General features: G+C 44.1%; 1 protein-coding gene across 1 annotated transcript in view; it reads left to right on the top strand.

The window, feature by feature from the left end:
* Positions 1-820: 820 nt before the first annotated feature.
* saxo4 (stabilizer of axonemal microtubules 4) overlaps positions 821-25,575 on the top strand; it is a 106,716-nt gene continuing 81,961 nt past the window's right edge. The window contains exons 1-4 of the mRNA XM_078220604.1: positions 821-926; positions 8,539-8,656; positions 18,965-19,118; positions 23,181-23,309. Coding sequence (XP_078076730.1) covers positions 821-926; positions 8,539-8,656; positions 18,965-19,118; positions 23,181-23,309 — 507 coding nt within the window. The remainder of the gene's footprint in view (positions 927-8,538; positions 8,657-18,964; positions 19,119-23,180; positions 23,310-25,575) is intronic.

The following is a 25,575-nucleotide window of genomic DNA, read 5'->3' as shown; positions in this document are numbered from 1 at the left end:
ACACTATATTGGTCAGTGAGGCATGTTGTAGCACACCAAATACCTTTCTCAGTTGATATTAATTAATTAAATTTGAATTCAATAAAAACCTGGAATTAAAAATCTAATGATGACTTTTGTCATTGTCGATTGTTGTAAAAACCCATCTGGTTCACTAATGTCCTTTAGGGAAGGAAATCTGCTGTCCTTACCCAGTCTGGCCTACATGTGACTCCAGATCCACAGCAATGTGGTTGACTCTTTTACTGCCCTCTGAAATGGCCTAGCAAGCCATTCAATTCAAGGGCAATTATGGATGGGCAATAAATGCTGCCCAAGTGATGCTCACATCCCAGGAATGAATTTAAAAAAAATTAAACCTAAAACTGGAATTGAACCCGTGACCTGTGCTTTTCTATACGGATCATTATTCTGCCATACCAAAACAATGTCAACATCAGATACTTTACATAAAACTCCCTGACGAACCGTATGAAAGCAGGAACTAAACAAAAAAAATGAAAACTACAACTCAGAAATTCTGCCACTGGACCCTTTAAATTGGTTTTCTTTGCATTTGGACAGAGAGATGGCCAAGTGCTCTCCCAGTGTAAGTGAAAATATAGCCTGTGAATGTTAAATGTTTGTGGTTTAATTTTATCGATTGGAAATTGGCTCGCAATTCTGCTACCAACACAAACCCAACCAGAAAATTGGATTGGGCTCAAAATGGATGGAAATTTGATACGACTGATCACCAATTTTCAAAAAACTCTAGTTTTCAGTATATATATTCACATTTCTTTTTCAAACTTTTTGCCTTAGAATTTATTTGTTGAGAATGGCTTTGGTTTCTGTGGACAGCACACCGCACTACACAAAAACAAGCTTTGGAGCAGATAGCAACCCTCTGAAGTTCTACTCCACGACATATTCTACATCATACGGTAAGAGAGTGCAAAATGTATAGAATCCTACAGTGCAGAAAGAGGCCATTCGGCCCATCGCGTCTGCACCAACCACAATCCCACCCAGGCCCTATCCACATATCCCTACATATTTACCCACTAACCCCTCTAACCTATGTATCCTGGGACACTAAGGGGCAATTTAGAATGGCCAATCAACCTCGCCCGCACATCTTTGGACTGTGGGAGGAAACCGGAGCACCCGGAGGAAACCCATGCAGAATGTGCAAACTCCACACAGACAGCGACCCGAACCGGGATTCGAACCCAGGTCCTTGGAGCTGGGAAGCAGCTGTGCTAACCACTGTGCCACCGTGCCGCCCCTGTCTGTAAGTCTGTAGTGCTGCTGAAGCTTTTTTTGGAAGAGACGAGAGCACAATGCGAAGAGTCTGAGATTGGTGCATCACCCCATAAAATTTGGCACTCTGAAAAAATTGACAAGCTGAAGTAACTTTACAGGCATTGCAAAGACAGCTATGCATGCCGCTGCTTCAAATCATGCCCCAAGGAAGTGCAGATGATCGTGGAGTAATGGGGATCACGGGTAAAGTGAGTAGATGGTGTAATGAGATAGGCAGTGGCCTCCAGGCCCATTTCAAATCCAGCCCAGTTGACGGGGATAAATTATTTTCTGTCATTTGATTGTGAGGTTCCTATGAGAAATGGTGTTGTACAATGTCAAGCTAGCTTAGTGCACACAACACACACACACACTAGCACTATTGTGATGTGTAAATTGATGTTCAACTGGCAGTCTCCCTTTGAGACCCAAATGATAAACCCCATTCCACAGCCAGCATTTTCATCCCTCTCACTGGCTACTTTCTCAGACTGAACTGGAATCCGCATAAAATAATTGTCTGATTTGACCCTGAGCTGAGCTTCTGACTCAAATAATTTCCACCACTAAACTTCAACCTTTTTATTGTTGTTTACCTCTGCCCTTGCCTCAGCCCATCTGTTGCTGAAACCTCCATACCTTCATTTGTTACCTCCAGTCTCGCATATTCCACTTTTGGTAAACTTGAGGTCATCTAAATGTCTGCCTCCTGTATCCTACACCAAGTCCCATTCAGCCATCAACCGGTCATTAATTTATATTGGCCCACCAATACCTCAAAATTAAACTTATAATTCTGATATCCTCTATGGCCTTCCCTTCCAAATCTCTGTAACACTTCCAGCCCTACAACTTTAGGATATTTCCACGAGTAGGAAAAACTAGAACTAGAGGGCACAAGCTCAGGCTAAAGGGATGATCCTTTAAAACAGAGATGAGGAGAAATTTCTCCAGCCAGAGAGTGGTGAATCTGTGGAACTCTTTGCCACAGAAGGCTGTGGAGGCCAGGTCATTGAGTGTCTTTAAGACAGAGATAGATAGGTTCTTGATTAATAAGGGAAACAGGGGAAAAAGCAGGAGAATGGGGATGAGAAAAATAGTAGCCATGATTGAATGGCGGACCAGACTCGATGGGCCAAGTGGCCTAATTCTGCTCCTACATCTTATGGTCTTATGGTCTAACTCTTTAAGAATTGGGACAGAAAGAGGACCCACAATAAACTCCCAGGCAGAGACAAGGACAGCGATTAGAGATAGATCTCATTGAGTCAAGATAAATGACAGGATCAGAGAACAAGTCTCCAAGTTAAAGAAAGAACTATGGGAATCAGACTTGAAGCAAAGTGAGCTTGAGAGAAGCCGAGAAGATCTGAGAGAGCAGTCAAAGGTTGGTGACTCTATGCTGTAGACTACAGAGACAACAATATCCATTTGGAGCAGTGGTATTCTACTTGGCATGGCCAATGATCTGATGTTGAGAGGTGAAGCTTGAGTGTATTTGGAGATCTAGAGGAAAGGAATATCAGGAGGTGAAACTGACACCCTGAAGGCGGATGCTTGTTGAAACCATCCAAGTGGGATTGGCACTTAAAGTGACTTACTAGGCAAGTTCTTTAAACATGGATATTGGAAACCCTTGTGAAAAGAAAATTCCAATGAGACCAGTTGACTGTATTAGTATTACAAATGTCTGAGTGGGTTGTTGAGAAATCCATGGAATCTGCTTTGGTTGCATCTGTCATTTACTTCAAAGTGAAGTACCTGACCACAGTTCGCCTGTTAATTCAGATGTACCTCTTAGAACATAGAACATAGAAACATAGAACAGTACAGCACAGAACAGGCCCTTCGGCCCACGATGTTGTGCCGAGCTTTATCTGAAACCAAGATCAAGCTATCCCACTCCCTATCATCCTGGTGTGCTCCATGTGCCTATCCAATAACCGCTTAAATGTTCCTAAAGTGTCTAACTCCACTATCACTGCAGGCAGTCCATTCCACACCCCAACCACTCTCTGCGTAAAGAACTTACCTCTGATATCCTTCCTATATCTCCCACCACGAACCCTATAGTTATCCCCCCTTGTAATAGCTCCATCCACCCGAGGAAATAGTCTTTGAACGTTCACTCTATCTATCCACTTCATCATTTTATAAACCTCTCTATTAAGTCTTCCCTCAGCCTCCTCCACTCCAGAGAGAACAGCCCTAGCTCCCTCAACCTTTCCTCATAAGACCTACCCTCCAAACCAGGCAGTATCCTGGTAAATCTCCTCTGCACTCTTTCCAGCGCTTCCACATCCTTCTTATAGTGAGGTGACCAGAACTGCACACAATATTCCAAATGTGGTCTCACCAAGGTCCCGTACAGTTGCAGCATAACCCCACGGCTCTTAAACTCCAACCCCCTGTTAATAAAAGCTAACACACTATAGGCCTTCTTCACAGCTCTATCCTCTTGAGTGGCAACCTTTAGAGATCTGTGGATATGGACCCCAAGATCTCTCTGTTCCTCCACAGTCTTCAGAACCCTATCTTTGACCCCGTAATCCACATTTAAATTAGTCCTACCAAAATGAATCACCTCACATTTATCAGGGTTAAACTCCATTTGCCATTTTTCAGCCCAGCTTTGCATCCTATCTATGTCTCTTTGCAGCCGACAACAGCCCTCCACCTCATCCACTACTCCACCAATCTTGGTGTCATCAGCAAATTTACTGATCCACCCTTCAGCCCCCTCCTCTAAGTCATTAATAAAAATCACAAAGAGCAGAGGACCAAGCACTGATCCCTGTGGCACTCCGCTAGCAACCTGCCTCCAGTCCGAAAATGTTCCATCCACCACCACCCTCTGTCTTCGATCAGACAGCCAGTTACCTATCCAATCGGCCAACTTTCCCTCTGTCCCACACCTCCTCATTTTCATCATAAGCCGACCATGGGAGACTTTATCAAACACCTTACTAAAATCCATGTATATGACATCAACTGCCCTACCTTCATCAACACACTTAGTTACCTCCTCAAAAAATTCAATCAAATTTGTGAGGCACGACTTGCCCTTCACGAATCCGTGCTGACTATCCCGGATTAATCCGCATCTTCCAAAATGGTCGTAAATCCCATCCCTAAGGACCTTTTCCATCAATTTACCAACCACCGAAGTAAGACTAACCGGTCTATAATTACCAGAGTCATTTCTATTCCCTTTCTTAAACAGAGGAACAACATTCGCCATTCTCCAGTCCTCTGGCACTATCCCCATGGACAGCGAGGACCCAAAGATCAAAGCCAAAGGCTCTGCAATCTCATCCCTTGCCTCCCAAAGAATCCTAGGATATATTTCATCAGGCCCAGGGGACTTATCAACCTTCAGTTTATTCAAAACTGCCAGGACATCCTCCCTCCGAACATCTATTTCCTCCAGCCTATTAGCCTGTAACACCTTCTCTTCCTCAAAAACATGGCCCCTCTCCTTGGTGAACACTGAAGAAAAGTATTCATTCATCACCTCGCCTATCTCTACTGACTCCATACACAAGTTCCCACTACTGTCCTTGACCGGCCCTAACCTCACCCTGGTCATTCTTTTATTCCTCACATAAGAGTAAAAGGCCTTGGGGTTTTCCTTGATCCGACCCGCCAAGGACTTCTCAAGTCCCCTCCTAGCTCTCCTAAGCCCCTTTTTCAGCTCATTCCTTGCTAACTTGTAACCCTCAATCGAGCCATCTGAACCTTGTTTCCTCATCCCTACATAAGCTTCCCTCTTCCTTTTCACAAGACATTCCACCTCTTTCGTGAACCATGGTTCCCTCACTCGGCCATTTCCTCCCTGCCTGACAGGGACATACCTACCAAGGACACCCAGTATTTGTTCCTTGAAAACCCTCAATCGAGCCATCTGAATATTTGACTATAAGGTAGATATAAGGTAGATATTATGATTTGTTATAAATTTCTGAACTTGTTTGTGTCTGCAAAGATATTGCTGAGGTGGAAGAATAGTGAATATTTGAATCATTTTCTTACGTTTGTATTAAGAATTTTCTCACCTTTTCTGTCTGGTGTGATATAGTTCATTTTTATTGTTTAATTTTTCTTGTGTTAAAAGTTAATCAGTAGACTCCTGTGAATTTTTTTTTTCAAATCATAGAAACCCTACAGTGCAGAAGGAGGCCATTCGGCCCATCGAGTCTGCACCGACCACAGTCCCACCCAGGCCCTACCCCCACATATTTTACCCGCTAATCCCTCTAACCTACACATCCCAGGACTCTAAGGGGCAATTTTTTAACCTGGCCAATCAACCTAACCCGCACATCTTTGGACTGTGGGAGGAAACCGGAGCACCCGGAGGAAACCCACGCAGACACGAGGAGAATGTGCAAACTCCACACAGACAGTGACCCGAGCCAGGAATCAAACCCGGGACCCTGGAGCTGTGAAGCAGCAGTGCTAACCACTGTGCTACCGTGCCGCCCTTAATTTATTCAGTAACTTCCCTCTATGGTTTCAAAAAATATAGTTCAGGATCTATCAAGCCAGGTTTCACTATGGGATCTGACTTCTCTGGCTGCGACCATAAAACTATTACAACATTTCGCTATAGTTTCACCGATCTCCCTTCAGAGAACTTCTCAGGAAATACCAGGCAAATCTTTTGAAGATTTGCTGTATTTTTCTTTGTTCTTTAGTTTAGTTAGGGCATCATGATTGGCAATATTAGCAGATCTTGTCAATATTTGCAGATCACTCCCAGAAATGGGTCAATATTTACAAAGAGGCCCTTTTACAGAAATTTTGAAAACCATTAAGTGAGATTGTACAGTGTGGATGAGGAGACTGCTCAGGATTAGACCGAAGAAGCTCATATCACTCTTGGGAATTGTGTCGGCTTCCTAACCTCTGCAAAGAACAGCTGGCTCCCACTTTAAAAATAAACTCCTTCAACTTCTTTTAAAAAAATACTACAGACTTTAGGCTCCAGATGGTAAGCTCTATTTTGACAATTGACAAATGACAAATATTTAATGGCCTTTAATACTGAGTCAGTCCTTTTTAAAGAGGTCAGCCTTTTAATGGCTGCTGCATTGTAAAATGATGACTATTTCATATATTGGCTGTCTATTCATCAAAGAAACTCTGTAAAGCCCATATTGCTAATCTGCTAAACATAGACAATATTTGGTCTTGCAATGAGGTGTATAGTTTGTGGGGATGGGGTGGGATAGGATGGGGGTGGGGGAGGCAGGTTTCCTGTTGAGTTCCTGCCCTGTCCTAGCCCCTGCAATTATACATTGAAATGGCTCCAATCAAAGTCCTACCTCCAAAACATGTTCACCGTCTTCACCTGTGCTTCTGGGCACTTGCTCCTCAAACTCTCATCCATACCTTTGCCAACTCCAGATTCAACCAATCCAGCGCTCTCTTGGTTGGTCTCCTATTTGCCACCTTCAGCTTATCCAAAGCTCTACTTGACGTATCCAGTTCCGCACCATACCTCTCTCACCCAATTCCTCCAATGTTCATCCATCTAATTAATCCCTTTTTCATGGCTGTATCCATCTCTATCTCTGTAAACCTTCCAGGTCCACAGCAACCCCATTGACCGCAACCCCCACTGCCCCCCTGCCCACCCTCTGCCAAATTCCTTCCATCCTTACCCCTCCCCAGCCAGAATTTTCTGGATTTTGGCAAAATCTTCCTCTTTGACTCGGTTTTAATCATTTCTCCTGATCTCTCCTCCTCAGCCTTGGTGCCTGCTTACGTGATTCTGCCTAGCAACACTGCCTAACATCATGTCTGCCTAGAAATACAGGGAATGCTATTTTTACACAAAAGGCACTATATATATATATATGTAAATTGTTATTGTGCTAATTGGAAGAGTAGTGAGGAAGTTGCTACTGGCTTTCAGTGAGATGGAGGACTCCAGGGTTTCCACTGCTGATTGGCTATCCAGCAACTGCGACTGGAACTTTGCAAAAAGAGAACATAAACAAAGCAAATATGATTTGCATCTTTGGGATCAATTATCTTTCACCTATAGAACTTTCTAAGAACTTTCTGATGAGTTTTGTGTTGGGCTTAACCTCTGTTATTTGAAGAAAATGTTTTACAAATTCTTGTCATGTCATCTCCAATGCCTTCTTCAGAGACAGTAGGATCGGAGCGGCACGGTGGCACAGTGGTTAGCACTGCTGCCTCACAATGCCAGGGACCCGGGTTCAATTCCCAGCTTGGGTCACTGTCTGTGTGGAGTTTGCACGTTCTCCCCATGTCTGCGTGGGTTTCCTCCGGGTGCTCCAGTTTCTGAAAGACGTGTTGGTTAGGTGCATTGACCCGAACAGGTGCCGGAGTGTGGCAACTAGGGGAATTTCACAATAACTTCATTGCAGTGTTCATGTATGCCTTACTTGTGACACTAATAAATGAACTTTAAAAGATCCCTTTTAACTTTGGCCCTTGTTTGCCAGTGGTGCTTACCTGGACATTGCATAGCTATTGGCCACATATTTGTGTGCATTAAAGTTGTGGACCATGGATGCCCAATTTCCAAATAGGCATTCCTGGCAAGCATAACATTAATGAGTTTGTTATTAATATTGCACATTATTTCAGCTCATTATGGATAAGCTGGCTGAAAGTTGATGAAATCATTTAATATGTTTGAATATTATTTCAACTAAATGTTTCAGCTTGTATCTCTCATTTTCACTATTTCTTTTAGAAGCGATGTAAAAATTAACTTGTTCAGTCTCAGTCCTCCTGAAATTAGGTCAATTGGGGCAGCACAGTGGCACAGTGGTTAGCACTGCTGCCTCACAGCACCAGGGACCCGGGTTCGATTCCCGGCTTGGGTCACTGTCTGTGTGGGGTTTGCACGTTCTCCCTGTGTCTGCATGGGTTTCCTCTGGGTGCACTGGTTTCTTCCCACACTCCAAAGATATGCTGGTTAGGTACATTGGCCATGCTAAATTCTCCCTCAGTGTACCCGAACAGACGCCGGAATGTAGCGACTAGGGGATTTTCACAGGAACTTCATTGCAATGTTGATGTAAGCCAACTTGCGACAAATAAATAAACTTTAACTTTAACAGTTATCTGCAAGTCTACTGACTGACACCAATGCCAGTCGTGGAAAAGTCTATGGCTGTGTCAGGTGGAGGACACCAAATGAAGTTGAAATGAGAGGAAAATGTCAAGGATCCGTTTTCTAACACAAAACACAATGCATTTGTTCTCTAGGACATGAAGGATTCATACCCAGGAGAGGTGTGCACTCCGGGGCTGGATATACGACCAATATACGACCTGTTCTATACTATAGCCCATCTATAGACAGATTAGACAACCCAATCCTCGGGTAAGAGAGCTTTGATAAGAATGGTTGATTGGGAAAGCTGTCAGAACACTGAAGTGTGTGCCAATCTGAGGAGAAAGGCAATGAGGGGACAGTATAATTCTTGTTTTCTCTTCACTTTGTTTTCTGTATTACAGAGTGTGTAGTTAAAGGAAATGGGCACAATCTTGTGGGGAAGATGATTTTCTTGGTACCACTTCATACATCAGTGGACGTTAATGGGGTAGGACTCCCACCTACCCTAGGCCTCTGACTGTTTGTTATTCCTCAGTGTCAGGTTCATTGTAATGTTTTAAGCAACTTTACAGTCAGTTTCCTACCTCCATTTGGGAGCCTGTCTTGGGGGAGGAAAGAAAATAGCCCTTGGAGTGTTCAGGAGGTTATATCAGGATAGTCTGTTCCACTGCTTCTATGGCATCTGAATAAAATTCGAAAACTATGAGGCCATAAGTAATGCAATTAATTACCCTGTGATTGATGACACACTCTTGAGAGGTATTTAAGTTTGATTTCCAGCTCTGCACGGCACTCTAATGCCATTTGCGAGGAACATACAGTGTCCCTGTTGCCCAACATTCGAACTTGGCATATTATAGGAGATCCTTTTGATGATATTTTGCACTTTAAAATACATCCACCCATACTTGGAGTGGTGAATTGAATGCTCAAATCACTTCCAGTGGGAAATTCTGGAAATGTTGGTGAATATTAGGGAGCTGTTGGAATGGTTTAATAAATCATAGAATCAGAGGACAGGACTTAGTGCTGAGCATGCAGATATTGTGAGCAGAAGTGGAAGCGAGCATACCTTGCAGTCCTGCCCACTCACTGTTTCCAACTGCAATCACTGACTTGCCAATTAACGGCGAGCCAGCAATCCAGAGAGGGCGATGGAGGCTGGGCTCAAGGGCATAAAATGCTGCCGGCGGGATTTATAAAGGGACACCCGCTAAGTTAGTCTGCGTACACTGGGGAACTGAAGGAGAAGGCCAGAGGAAGCAGGAAAGTCAGCAAGTGAAGGCATGTTCTGTCAAAGGGGCAGCTGTGGTCCTGCCCACCCCACTGCACATGAGTGAATGTAAGCCACTGGAGGAGGGAAGCTCAAGGGACTACAAGAGAGTCAAACTCAGCTCTACCCATCAGCAATGGCAGCAAATTGTACACTGTTGGCCCCACAGTTTAATAATTAACCTTTCTCCAGGCTGCCATTGAACACTGGGAGGTTCTCGTGCCATGGGATGGCAAGAGGAGAACAATCTTTCTGACCAAGACAGCCTGAATGGAAGTGGCAGAGGTGGTCAGAAGCCATGGAACTGGGCTACAGCACAGGAAAAGGGTGAACAACCTTCTGTGATTTGCAAGGTTGCGTGAGGAAGCTTATTTTCAATATGACCATTTAACTGTAGGAGGCTATGCACATGGCGTGCTAGGGAGGTGTCTGTTAGGGAAGTGGATGTATAGTTCTTGCACACTCACAATACCGGCTGAGTTCCTGGCACAATTCAAGGCTCTTGGGGGCTGGAGGGTGTTGCTAGGGAAGCTCACCTACAAGGTGAGCAGTGCTGTGATGAACAGTGCAGAAACAGCACTGTAACGAGATGATGGCGACCTGAGTGGCTGATCCATCCAGATATGGGACTCATTCATCCACCATTGTCTTCATAGGTGAGAAAGTCCCATAATGTCATTAAAAGAGATGGAATGGCCAACAAGTCAATGCTAAACACGATGGAGGAGGACATCCTGGATCTCACCAATCATCAGCGGGGGTCAGACCAGTAGGCAGAAGAGAAGCCAGAGTTAGTGCTGGAGTTAATGAGTATCATTGGGACCATCCTCTCCGCAATGGATGCAGAGGAGCGAGAATGGAATGGGAGCTGGATGAGTGTGTGTGGTTCAATAGTTTGAGATTACCACATCTGAGCCACACATCATGTCTGTGTCCCAGATGAGGCTACTTTTGCTCAGTGCTTCTCCTCAATGTTGATGTGCACTCACCCATCTTCTTCCTTCAGCAGCTTATTCAATAGCCTGAGCAGACATTGACCCCGAGCATCCAACATTAACCTCTGAGGAGGAGGAGGGGACCTCAAAAGGTGCATCCTTGCCCTGCACCTCCCACCAGCTGAGAGCCCAGTATCTTGGTGGGTTTGCACATGTCAGTCAAAACAGTGGCACAAACTGGGTGGAGCAGTGCACAGTCCAGCTGTTGAAGGCTATGACAATCCAGACCTTTGACTCTCATGGGAGCATGGGAAGCCAGGAGGATGCAGAGTATTAGGCTGATGGCGGATCTCTGGAGTCATCCCTGAGGAGGTAACTGTTGGCTGTCTAACAGGAGGTGCATAAAAATCTGGCAGAGCTTCGAGAGGATTTCCACAGCCTGGCAATGACAGTGAACAGCTCATTTAGGTTATGAGTACTGAGATCACCCTCAGCTTTAAAAGCGTGGCTTCCTCCATCGAGAGATTGGCGACTCTCACAAATTGCTAAACGCAGCAGCTCATTCAGGGGTTTTTGGGTATAGGTTTGGACCTGTAAACCCGAGCATCATCAAAGATGTCAGGTAGGTATTGCCAGTGTAAGAGATGGACAAAGCAACAGGAGTCTCCACTAGGTCTTCGTGCATCTCTGGTAAGCAGTGAGGATCAATTGACAGATGAGCAGCAGCTTCTCTCGGTGCACTCCTGATGGGGTAGTGGCCCCTCCCCATTGCAAGTGAATGCCATGTACCAGTACAACCATACACCATGGTGACGGAGACGGCTTCTGCCACAGGGCAGGAATCCCTGGCAGCAATACCAGGGAATGATTGCTCGGGCTATTCAGGCCAAAGGATCAGCAGCCTGCCTGTAGCTCAGCTGGTAGTGCCATGATCCCTGAGGGTGATATAAATGAATGAGGAAATGACTGCTCTTTGCTGTGTAAGGCCGTGTGTGGAGTTGTTCACCTGCCCTATTAAATTCATCAGTTATAGTGTGGTGTACTGCATGAACTGGAGACAAATTTACATTGATAGGAGCCACAGACGTTTTCTGATGAAAATCGTAGGTTCTTCTCGGCCAGGTTGATTTGGCCATGCTAAACTGACCCTAGTGTCAGGGGATTAGCAGGGTAAATATGTGGGGTTACAGGAATAGAGCCTGTTGGGACTGTAGTCGGTGCCGACTTGATGGGCCGAATGGCCTTCTTCTGCACTGTAGGGATTCTATGATTCTGTGATTCTAAAATATGTTAGCAGAGTTGAGCCTTTGAGATATCTTCAGTCTGGTATGAGAAGTCCTCCATATTGCTGATGGGGAAAGACCCGCAACACCTTAGTTGTACTGATTCATAATAAGGGCCTCTTTTGTTCCCCCAAGCACCCAGTCACTGCTGCCCACCATGTGAGTCGCCATGGTCATGGTCAATGTGTTGTTCCTCCTCTGAAACACCACTGGACTCATCATCTAAGGAAGCAGGGGAATTCTCATGTCCACATCCACGATTTCTTTACTTCTTTGCAATACGAGGGTGTGGATCTACCATGCTGCTTCTGGGAGATCTAAGCTGCTGCTCTCACAGTATCTCCTTAAATACGCCCCTTCCCATTGATCTCTCTATTGTCTCAACAAGTCTCTTCAAAAGTGCTTTTTTCCCAGAATTGATTAAACTTCTTTCTTCACTTAGCCCTCGGCCGGAATTCTCCAGTCTCGTACGTACTGTCACTGCTTTCGCGAGAATGGAAAATTTGGAGCTCAGCTAAATTGTCATTCATAGCAGCGGGACAAGATAATCCTAGCCATGGAGGAGGTCGGAGAATCCCGGCCATTATGTTTTAAAAGTAACCTCACCCTATCTTTACCTTACACCTTTTACAACCTGATATCTCTTTGAACCAAAACAACTCACTTTGAAACTACTCCTTTGCTGCCTTATGTAAACTCTGATTGAAGTTCTACTTGGTTCCTTAACATATCAAAACCTCTTCTTACTGTTGATTTAGAGATTCTTGCATTCATGCTGTCTCTTACTCCAATTACAACCCCAAGCAGCTTGTCTTCCATATACAAGAATATGACAGTGCTATTACAAAAATAAAAATATTACAATCCTTTGTTTTCTTGACATCTCCCTATTTTTATAGAAAATGAACCATCATAATTTAAAAAGACAGTTTTATTTTCTCAACCTCTTTCATATTAATTACTAACTATACATATACACTATACTACTACACTATAAGATGCATGCACTAACATGATAATATACCCAAGGTTTCAGTAAAAATAGAGTCTATTTTCTCATCGGTTTCAAATGTTCAATCTTCCTTACATCTTAAACCCTTGATAATGTATCTGCAATTAGCTTTTCCCATCCAGTCACATGTATAATTTGCAAGTTAAATGGCTGTAGTAATAGACTCCATCTAAACATTCTCGCATTCCGGTCTCAAAACTTTTCCAAAACTCTTAATGGGTTATGGTCAGTGTAAACAATTATTTCTGATAAATTGTTGGCAACATAAATTACAAAACGTTGCAATGCCTGCACCAAACTCAGTGTATCCTTCTTGATGGTGGAATATATTTTGATGAATATTTCGTTTTTTTTGAAAAATGTCAAAATACCAAAGAACACCAAAAATGTGTGGGTTATGTGGATTGGCCATGCTAAATTGCCCTTTAGTGTTAGGGAGATTAGCAGGGTAAATACGTGGGGTGATAGGGATAGGGTCTGGGTGGGATTGCTGTCGGTGTGGATTCGATGGGCCGAATGTCCTCTTCCTGCATTGTAGGGATTCTATGATTCTACGATTCTATGATACCCCACAGGCTTTTCAATATGGGTGGCACAGTGGCAGAGTGGTTAGCAGTGCTGTCTCACACCGCCAGGGACCTGGGTTCGATTCCCGGCTGGGTCACTGTCTGTGCGCAGTCTGCACGTTCTCCCCGTGTCTGTGTGGGTTCCCTCCGGGTGCTCCGGTTTCCTCCCACAGTCCAAAAGACTTGCTGGTTAGGTGCATTGGCCATGCTAAATTCTCCCTCAATGTACCCGAACAGGCGCCGGAGTGTGATGACTAGGAGATTTTCACAGTAACTTCATTGCTGCATTAATGTAAGCATTTTTGTGACACTAATAAAAAAACTTAAACTTTAAACCGTTGTTGTCTTCCTGCTACAATACCCACATCACTTGCATCAACCTCCAATTTAAATGGCTTGACATAATTCGGTGTCGCTAAAACTGGCGCTGTTGTCAATATAGTTATTAGATTTTTTAATGCATTTTTGCACTCTAATGCCAGTTGGACTTAATTTTCTTTTTAAAGAATTCAATTAATGGGGCAGCCACTCTGCTAAAATTTGATGCAAACTTCTGGTAAAAACCAATTATGCCCAGGAATCATAAACTGTCCCTTTTCGTTCAAGATACTGGGAATTCGGCAATTGCTTTTATTTTTACATCTTGTGGGGACATCTGATCATGTTCAACAGTGTGGCCTAAATATGTGACCTGTGCTTTCGGACATTGACTCTCAGCCAAGTTCATCACCAACTTTGTTTCTTGTAGACGATTAAATAGTTCTCCCAGATGCTGTAGGTGCTCCTCTTAACTTTTACTGAATACCACCAAATAATCAATGCACAGAGCAGAGTGACTCAGTCCAGTAATAATCTTATTTATTAGTCTCTGTTGGTGCATTTTTCATACCAAACAGCATGACTTTGAACTGATAAAGCGGGTCTGGTGTTACAAAGGCTGAAATCTCTTTCACCCTTTCTGACAGAGGTACTTGCCAATATCCTTTAAGCAAGGCAATCTTTGTAATGAACTTTGACTATCCCACTTTCTCAATGTGGTTCTCCAAATGTGGAATAGGAGATGAATCTGCTTTTGTCACTGCATTCACTTTTCTATAATCCACACGCAGTTTTTGTGTTCCATCCGGCTTGATACCTTCACGACAGGTGAACTCCAATTGCTGCAACTCTTGAGCATGAATTCAATTTCTTTTTGCACTTGTGATCATTTTACTGGATTCAACCTGCAAGGATGTTGCTTGATTGGAACAGAATTCCCTACATCTGCATCATGTATAGCAGCTACCTTTATTTTTCCTAATTTATCTCCACAGATAGTTCTAAGAGACTACAATAGCTCTCTGAAATCACTGATTCTTAACTGGAAGGTAACTCAGTATCTCATTCAAATGTTCAAGTACTTCTCACTGTTCGATTCAATTTGAGGAAAGTCAGTTTCAGAGTATTCCACCCATACTTCCTTTTCCTGATTTGTCACTACCAATACTTCTTTTTAGTTATCTCTCCATTGAAGTATTCTTTGAACATTTTTATATGGGGTTACAGTCTGGTGAACACAGTGCGCAATCTGATCCACAGCAGTTAGGGGCAGGGTCATCCGAGGTTACCGACACTGAGAGGGTGGCACAGTGGTTAGCACCGCTGCCTCACAGCCCCAGGGACCCGGGTTCGATTCCCGGCGTGGGTCACTGTCTGTGTGGAGTTTGCATATTCTCCCAGTGTCTGCGTGGGTTTCCTCCGGGTGCTCCGCTTTCCTCCCACAGTCCAAAGATGTGCAGGTTAAATTGATTGGCCATGCTAAATTGCCCATAGTGTCACGTGATGTGTAGGTTAGAGGGATTAGGGGGTTAAATGTTTGGGGTTGTGGGGATAGGGCCAGGGGTGGGATTGTTGTCAGTGCAGACTCGATGGGCCGAATGGCCTCCTTCTGCACTGTCGGGTTTCTATGAATATAGAGTAAATAAACAGGAGGCCAGGAATCTGCTGAATCCGAGTCAGATGACGAGTCTCCGGACTCAGCTAATGGAAATTCAGAAACAGCCAAGGGAATATCAGGAAGGGATGTCAGCTGTATTCCTCAGATTGCAGTGCATGATGGAGGAACCCATATGCCTTCAGTCTGAGGCAATAGTGCCAACAGCCCAACACACTATCGTCCACACTGGCAGCTTGGTGACCTGTGGAGACCTTGGTCCAGGACATTGGACATCACAGCTTCAGGAGCTGCACTCCATCATTTTAGCCACCGGCAGAACCCATCAGTGTCAATGCCAGAGGGCTGTGGGACAGCTCAATCTCACTCCAGCTGCTGTAGAAGTTGAGTGTGACAGTACTTTCACTGCTACTGGGAATGGGTGTCCTCCCAATCTCCATTTCACAAAATCCTAAATAATGTGACAAATGTGAGTGACCAGTTTCCTTGATACACACCAGCATTGGCAACACTGGTTCTCACTTATCTGCAGATAACACATGCAACGTCAATAAGCCTGAGGTCTAGTGAGGTGCTTACAAATGATGGCTCTTTGAGGATTATCCGCTGCATCCAGATGGGGACCTACTGCCCTTGGTTCTGAGAGTTCTGCACTTCCCTTTGGCATGCCAGGTGCCTCCTTCGCAATCTCCTTCTGCTCTCCTAACTAAAGCAATAATGAAGGTAGCGACAACACCAGGCTCCATCTTCCTGATGATCTCCTCACTGCAGTATCAAAGAGAGAAATGCAAGAGTCAGTATTTGTTTCTAAAGGTCCACTTTTGTTCAAAGAACTGCCTGAGACTATGGCCTCACGGCTCTCTGTCAATTGCTGTAGAGTCCTAGCCTCTGAAATGATGCCATGTGGGGTGCACATGAACATTCACCACAACACCGCCCCCACCCCCAATCCACAGTTGCGGCCAGGTGACTGGATACTCTGCTTACAGCTAAGGCACTGGGATCATCAAGACCTGCACAATTTTGCCTGACCGTAAGGGTGAATGTTTAGCCTGTACATTACAATAATTACGGGGGTCTGGAGGTTTCACCTTTGTGAGTGTTCCATGGCCACATTTCCAAGAGGGTCCTCAAGCTTGTTCAGTTGCCCAATAGTTCTGCATAATACTCTGGTGAATTTGAAGGCTCTGCATGAGGGATTAAAACTAGAGGAACAATCATTGCCACTTTGAAGTGTCAGTGTTTGCTTGAACGGACATAATTGCTTCACTTGCCTGACTCCCTGCATGTTAATTGAGCTGCTGCTAACCTGGTTCAGCGATGGCTGTATCCTCCGCTTGGAACTAATATTTCCATTGGGTGGCCATTTAGTTCCCACCCACCCTTCCCTCCAGTCATGTCAGGTGTGGCCATTCCCACTCGTTAGACCCAGTGGAGCTCTCACCTGCAGCCTCTTCCCTTCCTGCAGTCCTGTCTTGTCCTTTCCATAATGGGACCATTGCTCTACAGCACAGTCGTAACCACCTCCGCCTTAATCCTGGTTTGGACCATGAAGAGACTTTCCTGACAGACAGTGATAGACATGATGACACTAGGTGCAAGGCCACCTCATAATTCACAAGGAGTGTTGATTAAAAGATAATTCAAACAGTAAGTCAAATGTCTCTACTTTTCTAGTGATAGTCTCTTGGCCAACATTTATATCTTGCTCTGATCTGGTTTGACTTTGCCTCCTTGATAAAGGTCAAAAGATTAACCAAGTCATGAAGAAAATATTTAGTTTCTTTGTGCCTGGAGATTAGTAATTTCCTTTGTGCAAAGCAGAAAAAAAGGAATAGATACCCTGTGATCAGTGTTCCTTCTAAGCTGCATGGGTGCACAACTTTCCAAAACTTATCATGCAGGGGACAGACTGTTTGCTTACCAGAAGTAGCCCCTTTAAGATGTGAGGCCATGTGAAAATCTTAAAGGGACTGCACAATGCAACAAACAGGTAATGCACAGCAAAGAGAAATTTTAAAAAAACAAGGGGGGGGGGGAGTGTTTACCCTCATGCCTGCGTGGTGGGGGCTTGGGGAGGAGATTACCCCGTTATTTGTGGGTGGGAAGGTGGCTGCTCCTCTATGATGAGGGGTTGGTGTGCTTCCCTGGTCAGTGTGCGGGGCCACTATTTATGTTTTTGTGGGGGGGGGGGGGGCGGAGGGAAGGGGGGGGGGGGGAGGTGTGGGGGGTGGGCTGCAAATGTGGAGATTGGATTGCCATTTAAAAATGGCGGCCCAGTCTTGGAACAGCGAGCTGGCCAGCGGGTTGTCTGCTTTGCATAAATTAGCATCTATCAGGTGGGAGAATCCTTCCCGCTGGCATGGGCACTTAGTCCCAATTCAGGAGAATCACGGTCATAGTCTGTGATGCTGATGTTGCACTCCCCTTTGTGTTACTTCTTGGGTTTCCCTGAAGACGTCTATTCTTCAGGTGCAGGCTTCTTTCCTGGGATGGTAACATCACTGGCAAGGCCAGCGATTGTTACTTATCCCTAATTGAAATTGGAATCACCAAGAAGTACACAAGTAGAGCAAAGGAAGAGTAAGATGTGCTACGCCTCATTTTCCTGGGATAGCCACTTGGCATAGGCCTAAATGTAGGCCTCAGACCCCAACAGATAGTAGGCTCAAATGATTTCACTCAGTCCCTATCAGAAGGAACAGTGTTCAGCAAAGTTCTAGTAGGCCAAGAAGATGGGTATGCACTATTCCACAGGCTGGTGTCCCACCAGGAAACTGCAACGGTGGTGTGCCGTTGGTGGGACCATAAGATCCCGCAGGTGTGAACAGTAGCAGGATTTCGGCACAGAAAACAAATTTAATCCAAAGCTGAGCCTGAAAAATTGGAAAAGTCTTTTGTTGTATTGCAGATTTGTGCTGCAGTTTAATCTCTAGAATGATGCTGCATGCAATATAGTGCCCCTGTGGCCATGGGGAGAGGGGATGGAGGGGTGAATGGGAGAGAGTGTGGGTCCTATCCACCTGAATTCCCACTCTAGTTCCTGCCTCTAAATTACCACAATGTTCAAAGTACATTTCCGTACTCATTAAATGTGGGTAAGATTAGGCTGCTGTAGTGGATGGTGCAAGCAATTCTGGAACCTTAGCATGACCATCTACCTTCAGAAGAGGAATATGAAAGGAAATTGGGTAGGTGGAGATGAAAAGAATGAAAGGCACGGTGGCACAGTGGTTAGCACTGCTACCTCACAGCGCCAAGGGTCCAATTCCGGCCTTGGGTGACTGTCTGTGTGGAGTTTGCACGTCCTCCTCATGTCTGCGTGAGTTTCCTCCGGGTGCTCCGGTTTCCTCCCACAGTCCAAAGATGTGCGGGTTAGGTTGATTGGCCATGGTAAATTGCCCCTTAGTGTGAGGGGGAATAGCAGGGTAAATACGTCAGGTTAAGGGGATAGGACTTGGGTGGGATTGTTGTCAGTGCAGACTCAATGGGCTGAATGGCCTCCTTCTGCACTGTGGGGATTCTATGATTCTATGAAATATTTAACTTCACTTTTCACAATTTTGTCTTTAGGCAGCTTTTACGAGATAATTATCGGTCAATTACCAAGAAGGACTTTGTGCCCTATCGACGCCCGGATGGCAAGGATGATTTTCCTCACAAATTACATTCTGTGGGCAGTGGATTTATGAGGAAAAAGCCATTGAACTTCCCATACCTCAAAGATGTAAGAAAACGCTCAACAGACTTCAAGTTACAAAAGCTGTCGGGCCTGGTTGTGTAATGGGTTAGACAGGAAGGGAACAACATGTTGAAATGTTTGCTTTGAAGTCCATGCTATGCTTTCCAATAAAACTCACTACTAACTGTGATGCTTGTGTGGTACTATGGAATGTAGGTTTATAATTTCAAAGCCCTCCTGCAATTCAGTTATAATCGCTTGTATTCCATGCCAACCTGTCATGCAACCAAAGACTTCATTTTCAGATATTGTAAGTTGAAGGAGGACCTGCATCGCAACAGGTTTGTGCCAACCTAGAGTCAGTTCATATGTCAGTAAATGACGAAGCATCGTACAGCTAGGTTAAGCTATAATGCTGTTATGTGTGAAGCCGTTTCAAGACATAGGTGGACCAACAGTGTCAGTTGGAAGTTAAAGCTTGCATCTATGCACCAAGAGAGTGGTTGTGTATGATCAGCTCTCCAACACCTATCTCGCTGTTTGAGGGCTTAGCACAGGTCAGCCGTTTAAAAGAAACAAGTTGACAGGCAATACTTTGTGGCATGCATAGTTCTGCTATCTACTTTCTAAATGCTACAATTAGATAGTCTTAGTGTGCTAGCTTTTGCATCTGTTTCCTGGCCTTTTGACTGATGCACACAGTTTGATATTGGCTGCTAACTCTTTATAGATATATAGATACTCTACAGTACAGAAAGAGGCCATTTGGCCCATCGGGTCTGCACCGACCACAATCCCACCCAGGCCCTACCCCCATATCCTTACATATTTACCCACTAATCCCTCTAACCTACACATTTCAGGACACTAAGGGGCAATTTTAGCATGGCCAATCAACCTAACCCGCACATCTTTGGACTGTGGGAGGAAACCGGAGCACCCGGAGGAAACCCACGCAGACATGAGGAGAATGTGCAAACTCCACACAGACAGTGACCCAAGCCAGGAATTGAACCCAGGTCCCTGGAACTGTGAGGCAGCAGTGCTAACCACTGTGCCACTGTGCTGATCATATAAGGAGTCGTAAAATTGACACAAAAATTGAAATATTATTACATTTTTGGATGGACAAGTTGAAGCTCGATAAGCGTATCCACAGCAGTTGAAAGATTTGTTCAGATTTTTCTACGGGAAACAACTTTCAAGAAAATTGATAGCTTGTATTTCATATTACTGATCCTTGTATTTCCCATTCCCAAAGCATTCAGCCTTCATGACTGGTGTCACAAGGCTACGCTCCTTCATTTTTGAGTCAATTGACTGGAAATTTTGCAATCTGAACTGTAACAGGGGAAACTGCTGAAACCTGCGATGTCACATTCCAAGATGAAGATGAGAAACAAATAAATCACCCTCAGGGGAGTGTGAAGAGAGAGACATTTTCTAGAATCCTGATATCTTTGAAACTCATAACTTATAAGGAAAATATATTAAAAGTGCAAAGCTCCGATGTTGAAACAATGGCTGCCACAGACAGACTCACCCAAAACTTCCTGAATGTACACAATGGCTGAACTTTTCATTCCTCATTAGCGGCTGGGATTTCCCCGTGCCACTGAATGTAAATGTTGTTTTGGCTGGAATGCCAAATATTCTGTTCTCACTTACAACAGGTCCTGCTATGGACATGACCACAGAATCCTGCCCACTGGGTGAAGTATTTCAGGACAAGGTTGCCCAGCCAATTGAGAAAGATTGTATGTGACACAGATGATGTCAAGAAAGTCTACAGCAGAAGAAACAGGCTGAAGATTGCTCTCTTTCCCTCTCTTTCTCTCTTTTGGAATAAGCATGTCATCCAATTTGAGAAACTAACTCTACCAGAAACTTAACAGCGTAACAATTGAGACATCTTTTACATCTGACCACATCCAAGAGACCAGCAAACTCAAATCGCCCACAATGCTTAAAAGATATGTTTCAAGGATAATCAAATGACCCTGAACCATATCATAGAATCCCTACATTGCAGAAGAAGCCATTCAGCCCATCGGGTCTGCACCGACTCCAACAGAGCATCTAACCCAGGCCCTATCCCCGTAACCCCACACATTTCTCATGCCTAATCTACCTAACCTATGCACCTTGGGACACTAAAGGGCAATTTAGCATGGCCAATCCACCTAACCTGCACATCTTTAAACTGGGAGGAAGCTGGAACTCCTGAAGGAAACCCATACAGACACAGGGAGAACGTGCAAACTCCACATAGAATGTCACCCAAGGCCGAAATTGAACCCAGGTCCGTGGAGCTGTGAGGTAGCACTATGCCACTGTACTGCCCATATATTTGTTTATCTTTTTTTAATTGGACTCTAACTCTCCTATTTCTGATGCGTGAATGCGTGTGTGCCCTTTCCACTGCATGAGGCTCAAATGCTTGACATCGTGTTTTTATTACTTTTCTCAGGTTTTGTGATTAATACATTTGTTCTTTATTCATTCATAAAAAACCTTGTTTGATTGGCTCCTTATTGCTCAAGCTCAAATAGTTAAATACATTCTGACTTTTAAAAGGCCTATCTTTGTGAAAAAGAAACTTAAACCATTGTTGTGACCAACTGAGGAGGTTGAATTGATGGGAGCCAGTTCACCCCTTCTCACCTGCTCATAACATGGGCAGGAACTTAGAGGCAAATAGCAGAGACCAGCAGCATAAAGACACACCAACAGGCTACCAATCCTTTGTTATGACATCCTGATAGAACCCTGCTTCATCTTACTAAACTAACCTCCATGAGTAGAATATATTAACCTCATAAGGAAAATAACATTCAAGAAAATTCAAATGGCTCCTTTAATCTATTATCTCCATCTATGTTAGATGGAATAACGAATTGAAGTTTGTCAACTTAGGTTCAGCCTCTCGTGATCACTAAAAGTGCCCATCATATTATGGTAATCAACAAAAAGAACAATAGATGATCTTAGATGTGGGAAAATAAATCATCCAGGGTTTTCACTTTTCATCAGTAACCCGTGACCCTTGCTGGAAAGTGGGATGTTAAATTATTTAATTTTTGGCTGCACTTTCATTTCCCAATTGATCATGCAACCTCAGAATAACAGAAAAGTTACAATGACAGGCAACTTATGATATATATATATCTTGAATACTATGCTAATTCAGTTGATTCCTAGCATGCTGGAGACAGGTTCAATCGAAAGGGAATGAGACAGCTATCTGAAAAGGAAGAATGTGCAGGATTACGGGGAGAAGGCAGGGGAATGTAACTGAGGAAGACTGTTCCTTCGCGACCTCCCCAAAAGGGCACCTTATCTCTTCAACGAACGCTGGCAGGTTTAGATTTTTCGCTCAACTATGCGAAGGGAATGAGTTGATTTTCAGAAACCAAAATTGCTTGAGTGAAGGTAACCACACTTCCAAATGTGCCGCTGCCTCTGTGAACTGCAGATGAGCAAAAAATGTCCCACCCACTGCTGCCACACCCCCAACCCCCTCCCCACTCCCACTGCTGCAATCCACACCCCACCCCCCCCCCCCCTTCTCCTCCCCCCTCTTCCCCCCTCAGTTCTGGTCCCAAAAGTGGTGGGTGCTGGGTTCAGGACTTCTGGAGGCTCTGGCCTCATTTTGGCTAAGGTGTGGAACCTTCTAACTCACTAAAAATTCCAGTCTCTGTTTTTCTCTCTCCACAAGTGCCTCCAGACCTGCTCAACATTTACAACGGTGGCTGATTTTATTTCAGATTTTCAGCTTCTGCAGTATTTTGCCTTTGGAGCTGGTCAATTAAACTCCAGTCGTTTCCTTTTCTGGCCTTGCACATTCCTGATTTTATATTCCTGATTAAAAAATGCAGAGCTGACACACGCAAGATTTGTTGTGCTTTTTGTCGAAGCAGGGTTTGTGGTTACGGTTTCTAAATTCAGGAAAAATGTTATAATTGACAATCATTTATGTTGGCCTTTATCTCATGGACCGATCAGTCCAGCTGACAGAAATACTAAGCTGCTGTGAATAAATGAAGGATTGTGTGTCACATTTTTATCTCTGAAGTTAATGTTTTTTTTGTCACCTCGATCATGCAGATGAAAGAAGTCCATATTGACACAAGAGATCATGGCCCATCTTCCATCACAGGGATTGAACCCAAGCACACTCCCCTACTCCATCAGATTCAATCACAGGACCCAGTGATGCAAGAGAATGGAGGTCATGTAAGTATAGGATGGCAGTATCGGTGGATGCACACGTACTATTTATTTAATTTAGATGATATATTTCCCGACGCTCAAAACTATGTCTCTGGATCTGGTCAAATAACCATCTGCTGTCAAATCACAAATTATGTGTCCTGAGATTTGTAGTGGTTATGTCATGTGACCATGGTCCATTTATTTGTCCATTTCGCAGGAACTTAAATTTCAGAGTAACCGCCTTGTCTTGTTGAACTTCATCCTTTGATTTAAAAGCAATTGGAGGAGAAATTAAGTTATGTGGAGAAACATTTTTATGCAGACATACCTCAGTTCCCCAGAGGCAGGACTAGGACCAGTGCGGCCTATGAGGTCAGGCTTTGTTGATGTCAATGAGGGATGCCATGCAGGCCTTGCAGATAGCAGCAGACGATGCTACCTGCCTCCTGGGGAATTGAGACAAGTCTGCACAGAAGTGTGGGATGTGACGCTACACAAATGAATTTCTCCTCCCGGTAACTTCTGAACTGACAAAAGTTATACTTTGCGCTATTTGAAATGAAACCCTTTTGCTAATTTGTAATTAATAGCTGCCAAGTATCAAACTAACTTTGTTGGTTGTGTGGTGTCGGCGGAGGGTGGGTGGGGGGGGGGGGGGGGGGGGGGAGTATGAGGTAATAGACCAACAATGTTTAGGAGGGATATGGGCCAAACGCGGGCAATTAGGACTAGCTTAGGGGTTAAAGAAAGGGGCGGCATGGACAAGTTGGGCCAAAGGGCCTGTTTCCATGCTGTAAACCTCTTTGACTCTAATAGCTTCATAGACCTTTAACATTGTGACTTTAGGGATACAAAAAACAGGCAGTGGTAAGGTAAGAAAAGGGCATGGTGGAGGGGTGGAGAGGTGGTGGTGGGGGAGGGAAACATGCAGGGGTGACTAAAGCTATTGCCTAGTTTGCAGACTCTCAAACAGCACAGTGAGTTTCTGCATGTATTTGACAACTGACTGATGACAAACAAATACATCTGACCATATTTTTAACCTTCATCAATCACCCTTCACATCAGATCCCTATCTGCATTAAATAAGGTAAAGTGTGCCTTATTTTCATTTCTATTCAGAATGCCCCCAAAGATCGAGGAGCAGCCAAAAACACGATAATTGTTTTCTAACTTTTTACAGAATTTAATTTGATGAACAGCACAATACCAGAAAGATAGTAACAACTTTTCATCCAATCTTTCCTAGCGCGTACAACTCATGGCAAAGAATGAAGCAAGTTCTTTGTTTTGGGAGGTAATTGAGGGTACTCCGCTATGCTGTCTTATCCAGAAATACACATGCGGCTCTCCTGAAAAACCTTACACACTTACAAATGATTTTCTTTCAAATCTGCTGTTTGATCATCATCTGTTACACGGATTGATTTAAACACCAAAGGGCGTCTGATCAATTTGCAAGCATTGCTTTCCTATCTCTGCAGCTGTCAGCATTGTTTATCCTTATCAGTTACTCAGGTTTTACAGCTTGTAGAGGCGCCCTTCAGTCTTACTGACACGTGGGCTTCTTTCTGCAAATATACCTCACAACAAGCGAATCCATCTTGTATCCTGATTTTGGTACAGTGACAGTTCTGTGTTCTTTTACCAAGAAATTGAAGGTTTCAAGTCCATTATTTTGTCTTCTGTTAAAGCGGTATCAAAAGCTCACAGTGAAACGTCTAAAATCTTTCATTTTTCAATCAGGAACTAGATGCACAAGAGCATCTCAGTGAATATTAGCAGTCCAAATGTTCTTTCCTTGCTGCATGGGGTGTCTAGCTTCTGTCTTCTGTAACAGACAGGCTGAAGCTGGATACTCAATGTTGACATCCATGAAATTCTCCATCCTTTCCCAATTCTCACTTTTCTTTCCATGAAGGCAGTGATTCATGTGATAATATGTCACAAAATAACAGTCCAGCTCCACAGATAAAATTAATTCTTCAGTACCATACCTCAATGGTTATATTTTGCGATGCAAACATGAAGTATTGGCAGCTCAGCCACTGATGGAAGCATCATAACTAAGACCTATCGTATATATGGACCTATGAATTAAGAGCAGGTGTAGTACATTCGGCCCCTCAAACCTGTCCCGTCATTTGATAAGAGAATGTCTAATCTGATTGTGGCCTCCACTTTCTTGTCTACCTCCCATAACCTTTGGCTCCCTTGTTTATCAAGACTCTATCACACTTAGCCTTAAAAATATTCAATGACCATGCCTCCACTGCTTTCTGGAGAA

Source organism: Mustelus asterias, chromosome 9, assembly GCF_964213995.1.
Source record: "Mustelus asterias chromosome 9, sMusAst1.hap1.1, whole genome shotgun sequence".
NCBI classification, from domain to species: domain Eukaryota; kingdom Metazoa; phylum Chordata; class Chondrichthyes; order Carcharhiniformes; family Triakidae; genus Mustelus; species Mustelus asterias.
The sequence above is the reverse complement of the archived record's forward strand: the minus strand, read 5'-3'. Positions and strand labels throughout refer to the sequence as shown.